At 43.8% G+C, this 21043-nt stretch overlaps 1 protein-coding gene across 1 annotated transcript in view; it reads left to right on the forward strand.

Moving 5' to 3' along the window:
* Window positions 1–475: 475 nt before the first annotated feature.
* Window positions 476–21043, forward strand: part of LOC115456993 (fragile X mental retardation syndrome-related protein 2-like) — a 95084-nt gene continuing 74516 nt past the window's right edge. The window contains 1 exon segment of the mRNA XM_030186421.1: window positions 476–685. Coding sequence (XP_030042281.1) covers window positions 635–685 — 51 coding nt within the window. The 5' untranslated portion in view covers window positions 476–634.

Consider the following 21043-nt stretch of genomic DNA (forward strand, 5'->3'; position numbering starts at 1 on the left):
GAAGGTACCGGAGAGGGCTCTCTGATTGGCTGGTAGGCGGAACCCGAAGGAAGGTAACCTGAGCTGGGGAGAAAGTAGGCTTGACTTACTTTACAACACTAATAGAAGTGCAGGTGAGCTAAAACTCTGGTAAAACAAAACCCAGAGGGGAGAAATAGCGCTTCTTTCTTATCTTATTACAGCCTTCCTTCCTCAACCAAACCCCTTTTTTTTTCTATTCTTTTCTTGGCGGGGGGGGGGGAGGGCTGACGTAACTGGCTGCGACTTTTTGTCGATTGGCTAAGCGCGTACGACTAGGCACGCCCTAATAACGTCTGCTGCGCTCTGCAGCGTATGGGACGGGGAGGGGCGCGAGGAGGTTAGATTGAGGACCTCCTTGGTGAGGAGGGCGTTGCGAGCTTTGCGCAGGCGCCAAGGCAGCTCCCGCACAGAGCGAGGCGGAGGAGGAGTGGGTGGAGCCGCGGCGGCACGAGCCCCGCCTCTCCCCGCGCAGGCGCAGCCGCGGTTGCGAGGCTTGGAGCGGGCGGCTGCGGCGGCGCCGCCGGACGGGCGGTCTTTCTTCACCTCCGTGGCCGCGGCGCTTTCTTTGTCTCTTCCGGGATAAGGGGTAGCAGGAAAGGAGCTGCCGCCCAACATGAACTCGTTGGCGGTGGAGGTGCGCGGCTCCAACGGGGCCTTCTATAAGGTAAAGCTGGGCCCCGGGGCGTTGCTTTCTCCGTTGTGGCCGGGGTTGGAGGGGGAGGGGTGTCTGTTGACCTGGACTTGAGGGGAGGACAGCCATCGCTGCTGCTGCTGCCGCCCCGGCGATCCACATGGTGCTGACTGAATAACGGGGCAGGCCTTGCTGATTACTCTCTTGACTTCACTGTGTGTCAGTAGGTTACTTCTGTCTTCTTTGTCTATTTCACTGCACCCCTTTGCCTCCCACCATCAGTGTAGCTTACTTACTCCTTTGGGGGGTTGTGGAATAAGAAACTATGTTGCTAACGGGGGGGGGGAGGAGGCTAATATAGCATTAGCACCTGCAACATTGGGGGTGTATGTAGGAGCCGACTCTGTGGGTGCTTGAGCACCCCCAATCTTGAGAATACTCCTTGTATGCAACCAAGGAAGGATTATTTTCACTGGCCTGAGCACCCCCCCCCCCCAATAATGCACCCCCAATCTTGAGAATACTCCTTGTATGTAACCAAGGAAGGATTATTTTCACTGGCCTTAGCACCCCCCCCCCAATAATGCACCCCCAATCTTGAGAATACTTCTTGTATGCAACCAAGGAAGGATTATTTTCACTGGCCTTAGCACCCCCCCCCCCCAATAATGCACCCCCATTCTTGAGAATACTCCTTGTATGCAACCAAGGAAGGATTATTTTCACTGGCCTTAGCACCCCCCACCCCAATAATGCACCCCCAATCTTGAGAATACTCCTTGTATGCAACCAAGGAAGGATTATTTCCACTGGCCTTAGCACCCCCCCAATAATGCACCCCCAATCTTGAGAATACTCCTTGTATGTAACCAAGGAAGGATTATTTCACTGGCCTTAGCACCCCCCCCCCCAATAATGCACCCCCAATCTTGAGAATACTCCTTGTATGCAACCAAGGAAGGATTATTTCCACTGGCCTTAGCACCCCCCCACCCCAATAATGCACCCCCAATCTTGAGAATACTCCTTGTATGCAACCAAGGAAGGATTATTTTCACTGGCCTTAGCACCCCCCCAATAATGCACCCCCAATCTTGAGAATACTCCTTGTATGCAACCAAGGAAGGATTATTTTCACTGGCCTTAGCACCCCCCCACCCCAATAATGCACCCCCAATCTTGAGAATACTCCTTGTATGCAACCAAGGAAGGATTATTTTCACTGGCCTTAGCACCCCCCCAATAATGCACCCCCAATCTTGAGAATACTCCTTGTATGCAACCAAAGAAGGATTATTTTCACTGGCCTTAGCACCCCCCACCCCAATAATGCACCCCCAATCTTGAGAATACTCCTTGTGTGCAACCAAGGAAGGATTATTTTCACTGGCCTTAGCACCCCCCCAATAATGCACCCCCAATCTTGAGAATACTCCTTGTATGCAACCAAGGAAGGATTATTTTCACTGGCCTTAGCACCCCCCCCCCCCAATAATGCACCCCCATCTTGAGAATACTCCTTGTATGCAACCAAGGAAGGATTATTTTCACTGGCCTTAGCACCCCCCCCCCCCCAATAATGCACCCCCAATCTTGAGAATACTCCTTGTATGCAACCAAGGAAGGATTATTTTCACTGGCCTTAGCACCCCCCCCCCCCCCCCCAATAATGCACTCCCAATCTTGAGAATACTCCTTGTATGCAACCAAGGAAGGATTATTTCCACTGGCCTTAGCACCCCCCCCAATAATGCACCCCCAATCTTGAGAATACTCCTTGTATGCAACCAAGGAAGGATTATTTTCACTGGCCTTAGCACCCCCCCCCCCAATAATGCACCCCCAATCTTGAGAATACTCCTTGTATGCAACCAAGGAAGGATTATTTTCACTGGCCTTAGCACCCCCCCACCCCAATAATGCACCCCCAATCTTGAGAATACTCCTTGTATGCAACCAAGGAAGGATTATTTTCACTGGCCTTAGCACCCCCCCAATAATGCACCCCCAATCTTGAGAATACTCCTTGTATGCAACCAAAGAAGGATTATTTTCACTGGCCTTAGCACCCCCCACCCCAATAATGCACCCCCAATCTTGAGAATACTCCTTGTGTGCAACCAAGGAAGGATTATTTTCACTGGCCTTAGCACCCCCCCAATAATGCACCCCCAATCTTGAGAATACTCCTTGTATGCAACCAAGGAAGGATTATTTTCACTGGCCTTAGCACCCCCCCCCCCCAATAATGCACCCCCAATCTTGAGAATACTCCTTGTATGCAACCAAGGAAGGATTATTTTCACTGGCCTTAGCACCCCCCCCCCCCCAATAATGCACCCCCAATCTTGAGAATACTCCTTGTATGCAACCAAGGAAGGATTATTTTCACTGGCCTTAGCACCCCCCCCCCCCCCCCCAATAATGCACTCCCAATCTTGAGAATACTCCTTGTATGCAACCAAGGAAGGATTATTTCCACTGGCCTTAGCACCCCCCCAATAATGCACCCCCAATCTTGAGAATACTCCTTGTATGCAACCAAGGAAGGATTATTTTCACTGGCCTTAGCACCCCCCCCCCCCAATAATGCACCCCCAATCTTGAGAATACTCCTTGTATGCAACCAAGGAAGGATTATTTTCACTGGCCTTAGCACCCCCCCCCCCAATAATGCACCCCCAATCTTGAGAATACTCCTTGTATGCAACCAAGGAAGGATTATTTTCACTGGCCTTAGCACCCCCCCCCCCCCCAATAATGCACCCCCAATCTTGAGAATACTCCTTGTATGCAACCAAGGAAGGATTATTTTCACTGGCCTTAGCACCCCCCCCCCCCCCCCCCAATAATTTTGAAAAGTTGGCTCCTATGCGAGTCCCCGCACCCTCTAAACTGTATCTATCTGTTAGTAACCGAATTGGCAACAGCCTCTAAGGTACTATGTAAGCCACATTGAGCCTTGCAAATAGGTGGGAAAATGTGGGGTACAAATGTAACAAATAATAATAATAAACTTTAGGTCAGGTCCCTCTCTGGTACCCAGCTAATGCCTCTTTGCGTTGAGACAGAGAAAATGTTATCAAAGACAACAGGGCTTATGCAATCTGAGCATTCCATTATTTAGCTGTGCTGTGCTTTTCTCTCCTTTAGAGAATCTGTTTGCCTTATGCTGTCTTGAATTCAAGTATAGTTCTCACTTCCATCTCCCAAGTACATAGGATCTTTAAGGGAGAGGAAGGGATAGTAGATGGCATGGATGGGCAGACTGGATGGACCATATGGTCTCTGTCTTCATTTTTCTCTTTCTCCCATAGGAGGCTGTTCATGCATCTGTTGCTGTCTTTTGTAGAGATATATTGCTTTAGATTATTCTTGATCCTCTGTTAAATATGGTGGGGCCCAGGGCAGAAATTTAGTAGGGGGTCCCCAAAGCTCACCACACAAGCTGCATTTTGTTAAGCTTTAGATGGGCTTGGAGGCCCCTGGGCTGTTACCTGGATTGCACTCTCATAATACTGGGCCAAACTTACCCTTTTGCACTCATGATCGCTCATTGAAAGAAACCCATTTTTCTCCTAGGACAAGTTAGATGCTTCAGCCACATACAGGTGATATCATCTGGGAGCAAGTTGGATGATGTCACCTATATGTGGCTGACTTATCCTGCTGTCCAGGGACAACTTCTGTTATACCTTAGGAATATTTAGATGTTTTTGTCTTCATCTTTTTGATTTCCTCTGACTCTCAAGAGTCTCCTCATTCTTTTCTCTTACTTCTATCCACTGTTTGTTAGTTCTTCATGCTTTGCATCATCATTTCCATTACTGTAATCTGTTTCCCTTCTTTTCTTTTTTTCATCTTTCCTAACTCTCTGGTCCTATTCTGCCTCATTTTTCTGCTTTCTCTTGTAACTCGCTCTCCTACACTGCCCACCTATTTTTTATACTTTAGTGTTGACCTGACTCCATTCCACTGCCCTGTTTGTTCTTTCTTTCCACTACCTCATCGTTTTCTTTGCCTCATAGTTTGTGCCTTTTTCCTTTTCTCTGTAAGTGTTTTGACTTCTTTTGTCCTATCACAGATTTTTCCTTTAATCTATCCCATTGGTATTCTGTTGTTGTTTCTTGCCCTTCCATTGCCCCGGTTCCTACTGTGCTACATAAGAACATAACCTTTTGTTCACTATCCAGTTTCGTTCCGTCTGCCCTAGCCTCTGTAGTTTGTACACCTGCTGCTATCCAGTGTCTTACTTTTTTTGTGTATCTGTCTAAGCATGTTTTCCCCCTTTACAGTAAATGTGATGTCTATCTTTCTCTGCTGTTACATGGTCATTTCTTCACTGCCTGTTGCTTTCCAACTTTTTTACCACTAAATGTTTCTGATTTTAATGGTCTCTTTGTGGGTGTGTGCAGTAACTCAGCTGTCTCTGCAGTCTCCATGGTCCTCTGCCGACCATGTGCTGTGTAGGCTTGCCTTTTTTTTTTTTTTTTTTTTTTTTGCCAACCTGTCCTCATCCCATCTACAAGTGCTCTCCTGTTTCTTCCAGAAATAGATGGCTAGAGTTGCTGACTCTTGGCCTTGCTCTCTCTCCCCCCTCCCTTGCACATGCTTTCTCTTTTGTTACTCTTCTACGAACAATCTGCTTTCATTTCAGTTTTTCTTCATTTGGATTCATGTAATTGTGTTTAGAAGAGAGAGAATAGTTTTTATCTTGTTACAATTCAGGGATATATTTGCATTTTTTACAGTCTAATCAGGCTGTTTACCAATTTTGTTTCATCTGGTGGTATGCATATTATGAATGTGTCTTGGTTGTGATATGTGGTCCTAGGCTTTTGTGATTCTGTATTCTTAATGAATGAGAATACAGTGCTCTAATTACATAGTAATGTGGTAAATGAGAGCAATTAGTAAAGACCAAAATGGTTCATCTAGAATGCTCTGTGTGATGGTTAGAGTTATGTCCCACAATGGTTTCACAGAAAAGAGTAATTTCGTGCTAGTTTGAGCTGAAGTACTCGTTGGTTTCTGTGCTCTCACCATTTCGGGATTCTCTGTTTATAGGCTAAAGGAACCAGGCAGAATAACAGAAGAAAACAAGAAAAAGTTTCTGTACACTTCTCTGTTCTACCTATTTTTAATTGTATTGGAAGAGTTTCTTTGGCAAGCAGGTGCAGCAGAACCATGTATGAATCGCATAACTGTCTTGTGTTGCTGTGGAGGATATTTCTGTGACACATTGAGTGTGCATAGTTGCTATGTGTTAGTTTTCCCACTGTTGAATATGCCGGGGCCCAGAATAGAAATTTAGTAGGGGATCCCTAAAGCCTGCCAACTTTAGGTAGGCTTGGGGCCTCTGGTAGCACGGCAGTCCTGATTTATTGGAAACCCACTAGCCTTTTTTTTTTATTGCTTAATCTTTAATCAGTCCCCCCCCCCTTATTGAAATCGATCTACGAAAGAACGAACTTCCGCATACTACTGAAGACCCATCTCTTTAATAAAGCGTACCACAAAGATCAACCAATGTGAATATGCACAAGTCGCCCATTTATATTCAGAACTGTATCATATCTGCTTGTATACTATTACTATGTCTTATTATCATCATGTTGACCAAGATCCTTCTGTGATACTAAATGTTTATTTTCTAGCATTCTTCCACTACTCATGATGTATTGTAAGCCACATTGAGCCTGCAAAGAGGTGGGAAAATGTGGGATACAAATGCAACAAATAATAATAATTTGCTTTAGATTTTCCTCATCATGACACATGAGTTGCCAGTTGTCAAGGTTTGTCGTCAACGTTCCCCACTCCACCTGAGACTGACACCTTCGTTAGAATTAAGGCTCTGCTAGGCGTGAATCAGGCTAAGACCTCTCTCTCTCTCTGATGAGATGCCGGGTTGTTGTAGCCTCAGCAGGGGAGAGAATTCAGGGTCAGCAGAAGCTGATTCAATCCATATTGAGAATGCTAGACCTCAAGGCTACAACTGTTAATGCTGTCTCCATGGCTTACATTGCAAACCCAATTGACCTTAGACTAAGTCTCAGTGAATTGTACTGGTTATGCTTTCTCCAGGACTGCATACAAGTAATGATGGATCTATGATGCCCTTGGGACCCCTGGTATACACAAGTATATACAAAACTTCAGACAGGCTATAATCTTCTTTGGAAGGATAGAGATGGTCAAGAATAGTTTAATAGTTTACATCACTTGATATACCACTCTTCAAAGGGCCAGAGTGGTTTACAATTAAAAAAAAAAAAAAGTATAGAAAAGAACACCAATCAATAAAAAAATTCACATCATCCATACAAGAAGAAATTTCCAACCTACATCTGTTCCAACAAACTAAGTACCTGTTCCTCAGGTCATCTGCAGTGCCCCCCCCCCCCCCCCCAGGATAGCCCACACTATCACAGGCTTGTGTAAATAAATAAATAAATAAAATAAGATTTTAATTTAAATAGATTCAGGGAAGTCTATATCCTTAACGAAGCTGGCTGCAATCAGTGACTATCAGCTCATGCTTTGTCACTGGCTGTCATTTGTGCCATAGATCCTCAACAGGATTAAGATCCAAGGCTTGAGCAGGCCAGTCAGTTGTTGAACAAAAGAAGAAAAAGGTGACAACAATTGTCTTGGACCTATGACAAGGAGCACTGTTGTCCTGGAAGATATGTTGCCATCACCTGAGCATTTGTTCTCTAGAAATTGTATTTCTGTAAGAATTCCACATATTTTTTTGCATTCATCATATCTTCCATAATATGTAGCCTTCTAACACCAGTTGTTGCTCTACAACTCCAGATGCTTCACTTTAGGTCAAACACCTTGCTTGACCTGCACTGTACTTAATGTAGTGCAGGGATCAATGTATACAAATTTTTTTTTAAAACAGTTCCAAGCACATTTATAATTTAATGATCTGGGACATTATACAACAAAGTGTATTGTGGAGGAACTTCAGACCTAATATATCTCAACTACTAGATCGTATGATTTTTATGTAGTTAGATGCAGTGGAGGAGTGGTTAGGGTGGTGGACTTTGGTCCTGGGGAACTGAGGAACTGAGTTCGATTCCTGGCACAGGCAGCTCCTTGTGACTCTGGGCAAGTCACTTAACCCTCCATTGCCTGCCGCATTGAGCCTGCCATGAGTGGGAAAGCGCGGGTTACAAATGTAATAAAAATTAAAAAAAATCCTCATTGATCCTCTTGAAGTTCTTCCATCATTTAGATAAATATATTTTCTTCAATATTTTTCAATTTTTTACTTTTGTTTTGATCTTATTTTACTTTTATTTTAAACATCTATTTCTTCACATCGTTCCAATCTTTTACTTCTTCATTCTATCTTGTATCCATTTGTTACAATTTCCAACATGTCTCTTTTATTATTTAACTGGCAGCTGGTCATGGAAGGTGTAGTTCCCCCATTGAGAACCTCAGCTAACTTGGCCAGGTTTCGAAACTTCTTCAGGACAGAGGCTCACTGAAATTAACAATCCATGAGTTACTATCACCTTATGCTTACAATATAGTTAAATTCAACTTTAAACAATAATTCCTGCCACAACATACCTTTTTCTTCTCCAGTTCCCTTTCTTGTGTGAAACAAAATGGCTATTCTCTGTACTCCTGAAAAAAAGAACTAAAAATTTGGATTTCATGGCTTTTGGTTACATGTTGAAATAAAATTAAGTAGAAAGTGTCCAGTAATCCCAAAAGTTGCATTAATACAATATAAATCAAAAAGTGGACAATACTTGCCAAAAAATGAAAAAAAAAAAAAAGCTTATTAATTCTACTGTACTTAAATGCAAAGTTGTATAATAAAGGAGGAAAAACGACCTCAGTGGGTCAACAGCATTTAGACCAAGGCCAATAATATTTTGTAAATTGGGATTAAGACATTTGCATGAGTCACATACACAGGAGGTTTTTTGACCAGTGATTACAAATGAGGTTCTGGATTCACACATTATTGACCTTGGGCTAAATGCTGTTGACCCACAGAGGCCTATTTCCTTCTTTATTATTCATTTTGGATTTAAGTACAGTAGAATAATGGTGTTTTTTTCATTGTTTTGGCAGGTACTGTCTGCTTTCTGGTTTATATTGTATCAGTATATAGATCAACAATCTTACACAATCGAAACACAAATAAAAATACTGGGAATTATTCTCTACAAACATCTGACCCTTGAAGACCAAGTTGCTGCAATCATGTCAAAGCTTCAAAACACTATGAAAACTGAGAAGAATTGGAGACTATATCCCCATACAGTCATTCCGTCTTATAGTACAGACGCTGATATTGTCCCAACTAAACTTTTGTAATGCAGCATATGTAGGCTGCAAAGAAAACCTACTACGATCATTGCAGACCGTCCAAAACACAGCAGCGAGATTGATATTCAAAACGTCGAAATATGATAGAGCAACCCCACTACTCATAATGGTACATTGGCTCCCGATCAAGGTCAGAGTATTTTTGAAAACCAGCACAATCATTTTCAGAATACTGTTTGAACATAAGCACTGCCATACTGGGAAAAGACCAAGGGTCCATCAAGCCCAGCATCCTGTCTCCGACAGTGGCCAATCCAGGCCTCAAGAACCCGGCAAAAGCCCAAAAACAAAACAAAAATTTAAATTAATAATGTTCAATGGACTTTTCCTTCAGGAATCTGTCCAAACCCCCTTTAAACTCAGCAAGGCCAACTGCTATCACTACTTTCTCTGGCAACGAGTTCCAGAGTCTAACTACGCGCTGAGTAAAGAAAAACTTTCTCCTATTTGTTTTAAATCTACCACATTCTAGCTTCATCTTATGTCCCCTGGTTCTATTATTGTTAGAAAGTGTAAACAAACGCTTTGTGTCTGTCCGCTCCATTCCACTCATTATCTTGTAGACTTCTATCATATCACCCCTCAGCCGCCTGTTCTCCAAGCTGAAGAGCCCTAACCGTCTTCCATGTCACCAGACTACCATGTTAGACATGATCAAACTATCACCAAGAAATACAAACCCAGAAACCTGAGGTTATCTACTACTTCACATTCCCAGCTGCAAAAACGTACTATACAAGTGCACCTACACGGCTGGATTTAGCTACCTGGGCTCAAAATGGTGGAACTCAATTCCCATAGTTATAAGAAGCATCATGAACTACCTCTAGTTCAGAAAAGACCTAAAGACCTACCTCTTCAGGAAATATATAACTTTTAGTTATGCTGGCTACCAAGTATGAAAGTGTGCCAGCGTCTGATATCACGGGAAATATATAGTTGCTGTGGTGTCAAGCTAAAGTTTAAAAGCGATTGGCTATTATTCTGATTGGTTAAATACATTACATAAGTAATGCCACACTGGGAAAAGACCAAGGGTCCATCGCGCCCAGCATCCTGTCCACGACAGAGGCCAATTCAGGCCCAAGGGCACCTGGCAAGCTTCCCAAATGTACAAACATTCTATACATGTTATTCCTGGAATTGTGGCTTTTTCCCAAGTCCATTTAGTAGTGGTTTATGGACTTGTTCTTTAGGAAACCGGCTAACCCCTTTTTAAACTCTGCTAAGCTAACCGCCTTCACCATGTTCTCCGGCAACGAATTCCAGAGTTTAATTATGCGTTGGGTGAAGAAAATGTTTCTCCGATTTGTTTTAAATTTACTACACTAAATACTGATTGGTTGATTTCAATCCTTATATTTGGCACAATCCCATATTTGCCATTAACATCATACAGTTATCTACAAGTCCATTCAAACAGTTGAAGATGGTGCCTTTAAAAGAATGTAGGCAGGGTGATATATAACTATCATTTCCTCAAGCTATAGATGTACATGACAAATGTCAAAAAGCTGTAATTTACACAGGTGATGAAGGACTTATGCATACCATTCTATATAAGTTACACTACAATGTGTCCTGTTGTCAGAACCCAGCAATATCTGACATCATCTGGTTCTTTTACATGTATATGTGGCACTTTCTCAGTTTTCCTTCTGCTGGAGAGGGTGAGAGTGAACAAATGTTTCTGCTACAGCTGATGACTTCTTTTTGGCAGTTAAGTTTCGCTGCCTTCGAGGGGGGGTCCTTCTGCCGTGAAGGGAGAGAACCGGCTGTGCTCCGTGGAGTGGAGGAAATTAATACATCGCTATTGCTCGAGACATGTTGCCAGCTCTGGGAGTCATATCTGGCACGTAAAGACAAGAACTGTCAGGACCGACAGCTCCAGACCTCCCGTTAAAGTTTCCACGGTAAATGTAGGGGCTGCTTCTGTGCATCATTGGGAAATTGGCTGTGCATCGCTTTGCATACACATTTGTATAATAATTAGCTCATTATGATAGCTTTGCATAAAATTTTCGTTAGCTGCTACTGTGACAGGAAAAGAGCTCACAACTCCGTGCTTGCTAAACTTGCTAGAACCATTGCTGGCTCATTAGGTTTTGTGCATCTGGGTTCAATTTAGCATATCCAGCGAGCAAATTTTTGTATGGATCATTCTCATCCAGGAGGAGATCAGCAACTACTTTTTTTTTTTTTAACATCACGCCGCCACCTCCCAAATCTGCAATAGCTTGCCTATCTAACCAGTTCGATTGTGCCGTTCAATAGTATTGAAGAAATACGAGCAAATTCTTTGAGAAGTTCGCATGCATCATCCTCTCATCCATGAGAAGGGCAGCAACTACGTTGTGTTGAAAAAACATCAGTCCCTCTACTTTTAGCAACCCACTTATCTGACCAGTGAGCTTGTGGCATTCGATAGTATTGCAAAGTTACTGAGCAGCACAATGTAAGCAAGCGTAAAATATGTACCTAGGGCTTCTCAAGGCTGCTTAGCGGTCCATTTGCCACAATATCTGATTGGATGCAATACTTCTTGGTCTCTATATTCTAGCATTCATCTAGCTCTGGTCACTTTGTTATGTTGTTTTACGACTTTGAAATCAGATTATGATCGTCTGAGGACGTTCTCTGTGTAGCGTGTCCAGGTAAGTTAGTTTTGTGCTTATCATGGCCATAATGAAATCTTAGTCCTAAGCCATGGTCTGGGTCTCAAGTTTATTGCCAGTATTCGTATGCCAAACAGTGCTTTCCTTCTGGAGTTAAGATGTATATTAGCAACTTATTGAGATGTAAAAGAATCAAAAAAAACATTAAGCACAGTAAAAACTAATTCCAGGTACACCATATTAAGTACTTGCCCCTACTGTACCTGAATGTAACATGCTTTTAACTGTTACTAAAAAGATTTAAGTCCAAAATGTACCCTTACCAAATTCCAGCAGTCTTCCTACAGGTGTCCCATTGAACACTGAAGAAAAGTATTTAGTACTTCTTTTCTTGAAAAAGTCAATCACCTTATTGACGTCGTTAGCTGTCACTTTCTCTGCTTATGCCTTTGTTGCCCTTCATTCCTCCTCAGTTTTTCTAGATATTGTTCCCTGTCCATCCCTTGTTGAGAACTCTTGTGGTTTGTGAATGATAATCTTTACCTTTTTCAGCCGCTGGTTCTGGTCTTGGTCTTTTTACACTTTTGCAGTAATTGCTTGTTTTTCTCTCTCTTTGCTCTTAAAGCTGGAGCTCAAGTGACCATCTGCCTGGATGTCAGAACCCTTTTTCTCATTTGCATATATCAGGCCCAGTATTAGACCCTCCCTGAGGACAGCTTTCAAGATCTGTTTTCTAGTCCACAATTTCTCCTCTTCTGATTCTGGCAACACACTTTCTGCATTTTGGCTTTTTCTCATATAGAACTTATAGGGTAAGGATGCAAAGAATTTATTCTTCACCATGACAAACTAATTGTGGGGTCCCTCAGGGATCCCCACTGTCTCCTATAATGTTCAATATTTTATTGCACTCTCTGAGTAGAGGGGGTTGATATTCATATCTGTGCAGATATCTCAAATTATATTTTCCCTCCCTCGAGATTATGAAAATACACTGGCTAAGATAAAAGAACATTTAGATTTAATAGACAATTGGGCAACATCACATAAATTAAAATTAAATCTAGATAAAACATAATTTATTTGTCAGAAAATGTTTGGTATTCTCAATTTTTTAGCATTCATGCTGTCCACTATAAGATGTCCATGATTCTGCAAGTAAATAAAGTAGTGAAATCTGCATGCATATTGTTAAGGAAACTAATTAGAAAATATTTTGAATTTAATATCTTCAGGGTTATAGTTTGGTCACGTTTGCTTTCACAAATTTGATTGTAATATAATTTATTTGGAATGTTGTAGGTTCATTTTTAAGAAATTGCAAACTATACAAAATATGGCTGCCAGATTAATATTTTCAGCTCATAGGTATGATAGTATTAGTCCTTTGGAATTTAAAATCAGCATGATTATATTTAAAAAGTTTTGTATGGTGTTGTCTCAGAATACATGAAGTCCATGATGCAAGTATGATCAGGAGTCAATAAATAGTCTTCAAATTCAAATGATGTTAAGTTATCCTAGTTTGTCAAAAATTAAATCCAATAAACCTTTTTTTCTTTATATCATACCGAGGGGTCGGGATCTGGAACTTATTGCTTTCCCCTGTTCCAGAAAAGCTGTAAAGACTTTTTGTATTTCGTAAGTGCGTACAAGTAAGGATTTTAATTGGCATTGGGATAAGGGATTAATATGTGCATATAGCATCCCTATGTACCTGGTATTGTCCTGGCTGCTTTGTGTGTAATCCACACTGAACCTGATAAGGATGTAGCAGATTATAAGAATTGCAGTAATGTAATGAAACAACTGTGCGCCTTTCTGACTTTGTCTTGGGCTTGTGCAGGAGGTCTAAATGAGCGTACCCATCTTGTTTTTCCAAGATGGCCCACGGTGCCTCTCTTCCCTGTGTCCTTTTGCATTTCACTTGCTTTAACGGCATCAGGTATTTTATTAACTAATTGAGACTTTTTTAAATGTATATTCTGTAAACCACACGGCCAAATGTTAGTTCTAGTGGGTAGCAATAAAGAGAAAATCATTGCATATCAAACATATAAACGGCGAGTGACCGTACTCACTCGCAAATGCGCAGTAGAGACTTCCCTGTCTGTCCTGCCCCCGCGTCAATACGTGATGACGGGGGGGGGGGGGGCGGGACAGAGAGGGAAACTGCGCGAAGGGGAGGGAACCACCGAGGTTGCCACCGCTACCCCCCCCCCGGAGTCGCCGCTGCTGCCGCCACCCCTCCACCTGGCCGTCTCTTCGTTATTCAACTTACATCTCCGCAGCAGGCAGATCAGCTGAGCTGCCGTTGGCCTTCCTTCCCTGCCTGTGTCCTGCCCTCGCTGACGTTATGTCACACGAGGGCGGGACACAGAGAAGGAAGGCCGACGGGAGCTCAGCTGATCTCTTCCTGCTGCGGAGATGTAAGTTGAATAGCGAAGAGACGGGCCGGGTGGAGGGGCGGCGGGGGCTGCGAACTCGGGGGGGGGGGGGGGCGGCGACCCACCAGCCCGTTTAACGGGCTCAACGGCTAGTAATTCAATAAACAAGATAGCTGTTGTACTCATAACATTCCAGGTATTCTTTCTTCATATGGATCCTCTTTAACCTTCCTGTTCATAGGTAGCTCAATACAGCTATCTTTTTAAACTTCTTAGTGTATGATGTGAGCTCTAAACTAATCTAACCTCAAACAGGAGTTGTAACCGGTTCATTCCTAAGCGGTTTACAATAAGATTAACCAGTCAAAACACTGGTAATAAACTGTTGTACTTTAAAACAATAATACTATTGCGTTCGTGCTCTCTATAATTAATAATAATAAATGTATTCTCTGCACGTAAATCGTGTTCACACAGTCTTTTTCCTCTTTTAGTTATTTAATCTTTTAGACTTCAGATTTCACCGGTGTGTCTATTACATATCATAAACTACACCTCACCGCTAAGTTTAAAAATAAACTGCGGGAATCCTCATTAGTCTTAAATGTTCTTAATATTTTTACTTCTTTTTTACATGTTTTATAACCCTTAAACGTAGCACTTATCTTGTTTTCCGGTTTTTTCTACTGGTTCCTAAGACGCTCTACAGTGCGCTTCTGTTTCGTCAATCCTTCATCTGGAGCGATAACTTTAGTGTGCCAGTTCTTATGCCAGTTAGGTCTTCAAGCTGCTTAGTTTTTCGGTCTTTTTTTATATATATATATTTTTTATTTATATATATAAAAAAAGACCGAAAAACTAAGCAGCTTGAAGACCTAACTGGCATAAGAACTGGCACACTAAAGTTATCGCTCCAGATGAAGGATTGACGAAACAGAAGCGCACTGTAGAGCGTCTTAGGAACCAGTAGAAAAAACCGGAAAACAAGATAAGTGCTACGTTTAAGGGTTATAAAACATGTAAAAAAGAAGTAAAAAAATTAAGAACATTTAAGACTAATGAGGATTCCCGCAGTTTATTTTTAAACTTAGCGGTGAGGTGTAGTTTATGATATGTAATAGACACACCGGTGAAATCTGAAGTCTAAAAGATTAAATAACTAAAAGAGGAAAAAGACTGTGTGTACTTTAAAACAAAAAAAAGAGCAACTGATTACAAGGTGGCATATTGTGATCTGAGTTAAATATTTATATAGCTGTTTTAGGAAAAGCAAGATATTTAATATTCAGAGGAAGACTTCCAAATTTGTGCTGATTGAAAAGTAAAAACTGTCCAAAATGTGTTTAAATCATGTACGCTTAACAGATGGGAAAGGTAATAGGTAGCGATCAGAGAGAGGTGACAGGTGTGGTTCGATGTCGATGGATCAACCAAGTTAATTAGCTGTACAGAATCTTGTCCTTGTAAGATCTTAAATATCAAGCAAGCCACTTTCAACATAACACGAGCTTGAACAGGAAGCCAGTGAAGGAAGATCAAAGGGGTGATCTATTGTGTTTCTTTAACCTAAAAATCATTCTAGCTGCTGAGTTATTTTTGTGAAATTTATAGAAATTCCCAAATCCATTTCTCTCTGCTACTGTTTCTTGGGGGGGAATCCCATAATTGGGGACTAATGAGATGATAGTATTTGTTACTTTATTTATCTAATATTGGATGGATTTTTGTTCTTCATTAAATCAATAATAAAAAAAATAATCCAACTGAGACAATATGTGACAGTTTTTGAGAAAACATGACTGAAGTCACCAGAAGCAAAAACAAAATGAGGCATTGATAAATCCTAGTATAACAAATAATTTGTAATACACAGTCTAGACCTCATCCTTCTATGTGGGAACAAAATAAAGGTTATAGAAGTTCAAACGTGACTTCTTTTAGATCCCTGAAATGAAAATCAGCCGTTCTCACCATGGTCATGTTTTCCCAGAGGCAGTCACATATCAGCATTTGAGTCTACAGAACAAATTGATCCTCATAAAAATAGGAGCACACAGATCGAACCTGCTTTAATTCTTCTCAGGCAAATGAACATCATCTTCTTATCCCTTTAAGTCATCCCTCAATCCCCCTCAACCCTCAGTGCCTTCAATAAACATTGATATATGGCCCAATGGATACCCTTCTAATTAGTTTACATACATGGAACTAAAAATTCTAATAAAGGAAATAGAAATTACAATCGGCATAAAAGGACAGGGAAAGGTAAAAAGTAATTATGCGACCAGTCTGTGAACGCGGCATTCCGTTTCAGCGGTGTAGCGCCTTCACCTGTAGGTCTACTTGTATGTCGCTCTTCCAGGACTGTAATATCCATTCAGAACAATAATTGATTCCACTGTCCGATTAGATATTCTTTTGACTCCTGACACAGACATTTTTATGCCAAAACACAGCTGTGTCGGGTTCTTCAAATATAGTTGACGCTGGCAATAAAGAATCATCCGGTTCCTATATGAGGTTGTTGATGCCACTCTTCCATCTTTGGTTTGTTCCATTCATGGAGGATATTTTTTTCTTTCTCTTCTTTGTGTTCTGTAACCAGTCTGGCAAACACATCGCACCTACCAAACGATGACAAGAGGAGTGCAGTGTAAGTAAATGAAGAGTTAATAGGCTAAATGCATGCTGAAATAGGAATATATCATAGCCCAGTTTTGAATTTCTGGAAGGAATGCTCTAACTAGGAGGTGCAGTGGGAGAGCATGCCATAGTAAAGGGCTCGTAATGTTAATTTTGTACGTACAGTGGTGTCCAATTGAATAATTCTAAATGAAGGTACTATAAAACAGCACCCCAGAAAATGATCTAGGTGTCATCATGGGACAACATGCTGACATCTGCCCAGGGTATGGTGGCAGCGGCCCAAAAACAGGATGCTAGGAATTATTAGGAAAGGGATAGAAAGTAAGACAAAGAATATTATAATGTGCTTGTATCGCTCCGTGGTGCTACCACAGCTTGAGTATTGTGTGCAGCTCTGTTAGTTGAACACTGAAAAACAACATAGTGTTGAAAATCTTCAGTTCTTTGTGTTTAATACTAAAACAATTGAAGAGATGGAGACCTCAGTAAAGCACTCTTACTGTTGGAGCAGAGGTTGACCTATGAATTAAGTTCTGTATCCCCATTAGGTTTAAATCACATGAACAATACAGCAGTAGGGCCCCCACCCCGGTGGGACAGCACCAGTGACTTCACAGTGAGAATCCTCAAAGGTAACTTTAAAACCATACAAGAACGTAAGACCTTTGAAGTCAGAATGATTGAATATTTTAACACCCAACAGAAAGGACTTAACAAGGATCTGGGGTTCCTAGCCCATTATAAACCATAAAGCTGTATGTCTCTGTTGATCACCCCACCCCTCACCTATCCACACCCATCCTGTTAGAATATCAATGATATGCTTTGATGTCCCCATGCATACCTCCGACCCACCCCCATCCTCCCACCCTGTCAGACTGTCATAGTAATGCTTGAATGTTTTCACTTATATACACTGTCAGCTAGCACATTTGCTTATTTCCGATCTGAGGAAGAAGGGCAGCCTTCGAAAGCTAATCAAGAAATGTATTAAGTTATGTCCAATAAAAAGGTATCATCTTATTTTCTTTTCCATGTTTTATTTTGTTGATTTCTATTGATAATCAGGATATGGAAATGATCATTTCCTTGTCATCAAGCAGATGAAGCCATTACGTATGGGTTATGTCCATCAATCAGCAGGGGAGATAGAGAGCACTCAAACTTTCACAGTGCCCTCTTGGCCAGCTAGCTCCACTGCCTCTTCAGTATTCTCTATCTCTCCTAGCAGGGTGGCTGCAGCTTGTTCGAGCTCCAGAAACATCTGCCGGGAGGTGGTTCCTGGCTTGCCAGTTGTTAACCGGGGTGTTGGAGGCTATAGCAGCTTCACTTTAAAGGCACATAGGTTAGCCCTTTCCCTGCCTTACCCATACCTCTGTGGATGTGGACATATTGCCTTGCTTTCCCTGTCCTTACTCACCAACAGTGGATGCAGGCATATAGGTTCGCCCTTTCCCTGCCTTTCCCACTCATCTGAGCCTCCGGAGTCTTCAATACCTCTGCTTTCCTCACAGCTTTAAAAAAAAAAAAAATAAGAAAGTCGCGTCGCGTTTTTAAACGCAGAGACGCTGGAACAGAGGTTTTTGACCTGATTTTCAGCAGGATCGTAGTTGTACACTAGGTCCTTTGAGGTAAGAGTGTTTTCCAACTCCTCCAGGGTGGGCCCGCGATCGGGGCGATTTTGGCGCGAAACCGCCATTTTGGATTTTACCGCCGTTTTTCGGCGATGGCTGCGGACAATGTAAAGCGCTGTTCCACTTGTGGCAAGCGCAAATCAGCAGCAGGGCTCTGTAAATCGTGCTGTACTGGCGTAGGAGCCGGCCCGAGCATGGCGAGCGATGTTTCTTCCCGCTCTGAGCTGGCAGCGGGCGCCATTTTGCTTACACCGCATGGCGCGGCCTCCGTGGACACGGAGAGGACCTGAGCCGGGTGGGGCACCTCGAGATGAGGTTATTTCAGGAGTGGCTGGCACCGGACAGGATTTGGGTGCCCAGGGTGAGATTTTCTCCCCGGATTTTGTGCTTTTGCTGCATAAAGCATACATGATGAAAAGAGCCCTTCCTCAGGGTCGCCTGAGGCTTCTCTGATTCCCCCCCCCCCCCCCCCGATGGATTCTAGCCTGGGACTGCCCAGTGAGGTTTTTTTCCCGGATGCTTGGCCTAAAGATAAGCGCAGAAGGGTTAATTCCCCTTCAGATTGTGGTGCACCTCCCCCCCCCCCCCCCCCCCCCCCCCCCCCCCCCCCGTGGTCAGGGTGTGAGGATTCGGAGAACTCTGACAGACGTTCTTGGTCTGAGGAACCAGAGGTCAGGTGCGGATTTACCACAGGATCTGGATGATCCTCCGCGGGTGAGGATTTTCCACCGTGATGAGCTGCCAGCGCTTATTTCAGATACCCTGCAGGCCCTCTCGATTGAAGATCCTGACAGTGGCATGGCCTCCTCGGGTAATCCCAGGATGGCTAGTACCAAGAAAGCTGCTCGGGCCTTCCCTTTGCATGACTCCATCCTAGAGCTTGTTTTGGCTCAGTGGGCTGACCCCGAGGGACCTTTGAGAGTTTCCAGGGCTATGGGGCAGTTATACCCTCTGCGTGAGGGACATTTGGCTCGTTTTCAAATGCTACAGTGGATGCCCTAGTCACTGCGGTGACAAAGAGAACTACCCTCCCTGTTGAAGGAGGTGTTGCCCTGAAGGATGTTCAAGACTGTAGGCTGGAAACAGCATTGAAACGGTCCTTTGAAATTGCAGGTCTCACTGTTCGGGCGTCTGCATGCAGCTGTTATGCTGTTCGAGCCTGCCTAGCTTGGCTGCAACAGGCAGTGGCTCAGCCCGGAGATGGAGCGGAGCCCTTCTTGGATGTGGCTCCACGGATGGAGGTGGCCTTGTCCTTTCTGGCTGATGCCCTTTATGACCTTGTCAGAGCTTCGGCTAAAACAAATGGCAGTAGCAGTGGCTACGACACTGGGCAGCGGACATGGCCTCTAAGCAAAGGTTGGTGAAAGTTGCCTTTTCAAGGACTTCTCCTATTTGGTGAGGAGTTGGAGAAAATTGTGAAAGGCCTGGGTGATCCAAAACCCCAGCGCTTGCCCGAAGATAGGCAGAGGCCTTCCTCTAAGGGCCAGGCGGTCCACTCCTCGTACAGACTTCGCTTCCGTGAAGCTAGAAGGTACCGCCCGGGGCGTTCTGCTGGTTCACTTCACGTGCCCGTGGTCAGCAGAGGAACTCCTTTCGCTCGGACAAGCGTTCCGCAGCCGGTGGCTCAAGACCAGGAGTTCAGGGGCGACCCTCTCAATGATGGTGCGCCGGCCCTCTCCTCGATGCCTGTCATCGGAGGACGGCTTTCCCTCTTTGTCGAGGAGTGGGCCAAGATTTCCTCAGATCAGTGGGTTCTGGGACCTGATCAGAGATGGATACAGAATAGAATTCAACGCCCCAGTAAGAGACGTGTTTGTGGAGTCCCGATGCAGTTCTGCGTCAAAACGGGCGGTGGTGGAGGAGACTTAAAGGTCTGATTCAGTTAGGGGCTGTGACCCCGGTGCCTCCCGCCGAGCAAGGCTGCGGCCGATACTCCATCTACTTTGTGGTGCCGCGAAAAGGTGGGTCCTTTCGCCCTATTCTGGACTTAAAAGAAGTGAACAAGTCCTTGAGAGTGCGGCATTTCCACATGGAATCCCTGCGCTCCGTTATTGCGGCGGTACAGCCAGGAGAGTTTCTCACGTCTCTAGACCTGAAAGAAGCTTACTTGCACATACCGATTTGGCCCCCGCACCAGAAGTTTCTGAGGTTTGCAGTGCTGGGAAAGCATTTCCAGTTCAGGGCCTTGCCTTTGGCCTCGCCACAGCTCCCCGAACCTTTTCGAAGGTAATGGTGGTAGTAGCTGCTTTTCTCAGGCGAGAGGGTATCAGGGTTCACCCGTACCTAGACGACTGGCTCATCAGAGCAGACTCTGCAACAGAGAGCTTACATGCTACAGCCAGAGTGGTCTCAGTACTGCAATCTCTAGGCTGGGTCGTCAATATGGCCAAAAGTCACCCTGACCCCTTCACAATCTCTAGAATTTTGGGGGGCCAGGTTCGACACAGTCTCGGGCTATGTGTTCCTACCGAGCTAAGGCGGTGCAAGCTTAAGAATCAGGTACGTCTGCTCCTGAGGATGCCCCGTCCGCGAGCTTGGGACATTGTCCAGCTGCTGGGAATCAATGACAGCCACGATGGAATGGGTACCCTGGGCGAGAGCGCACCTGAGACCTCTACAGTATTCCCTACTCCGGAGATGGTCTCCTATTTCTCAGGATTACCAATGCAGACTTACTTGGCTCCCTGCGGCCCGACTCAGCATGGAGTGGTGGCTCTCGGACAGAATGCTGCGGCGAGGAAT

The sequence above is a fragment of the Microcaecilia unicolor genome, chromosome 14, assembly GCF_901765095.1.
Source record: "Microcaecilia unicolor chromosome 14, aMicUni1.1, whole genome shotgun sequence".
Classification (NCBI taxonomy): Eukaryota; Metazoa; Chordata; class Amphibia; order Gymnophiona; family Siphonopidae; genus Microcaecilia; species Microcaecilia unicolor.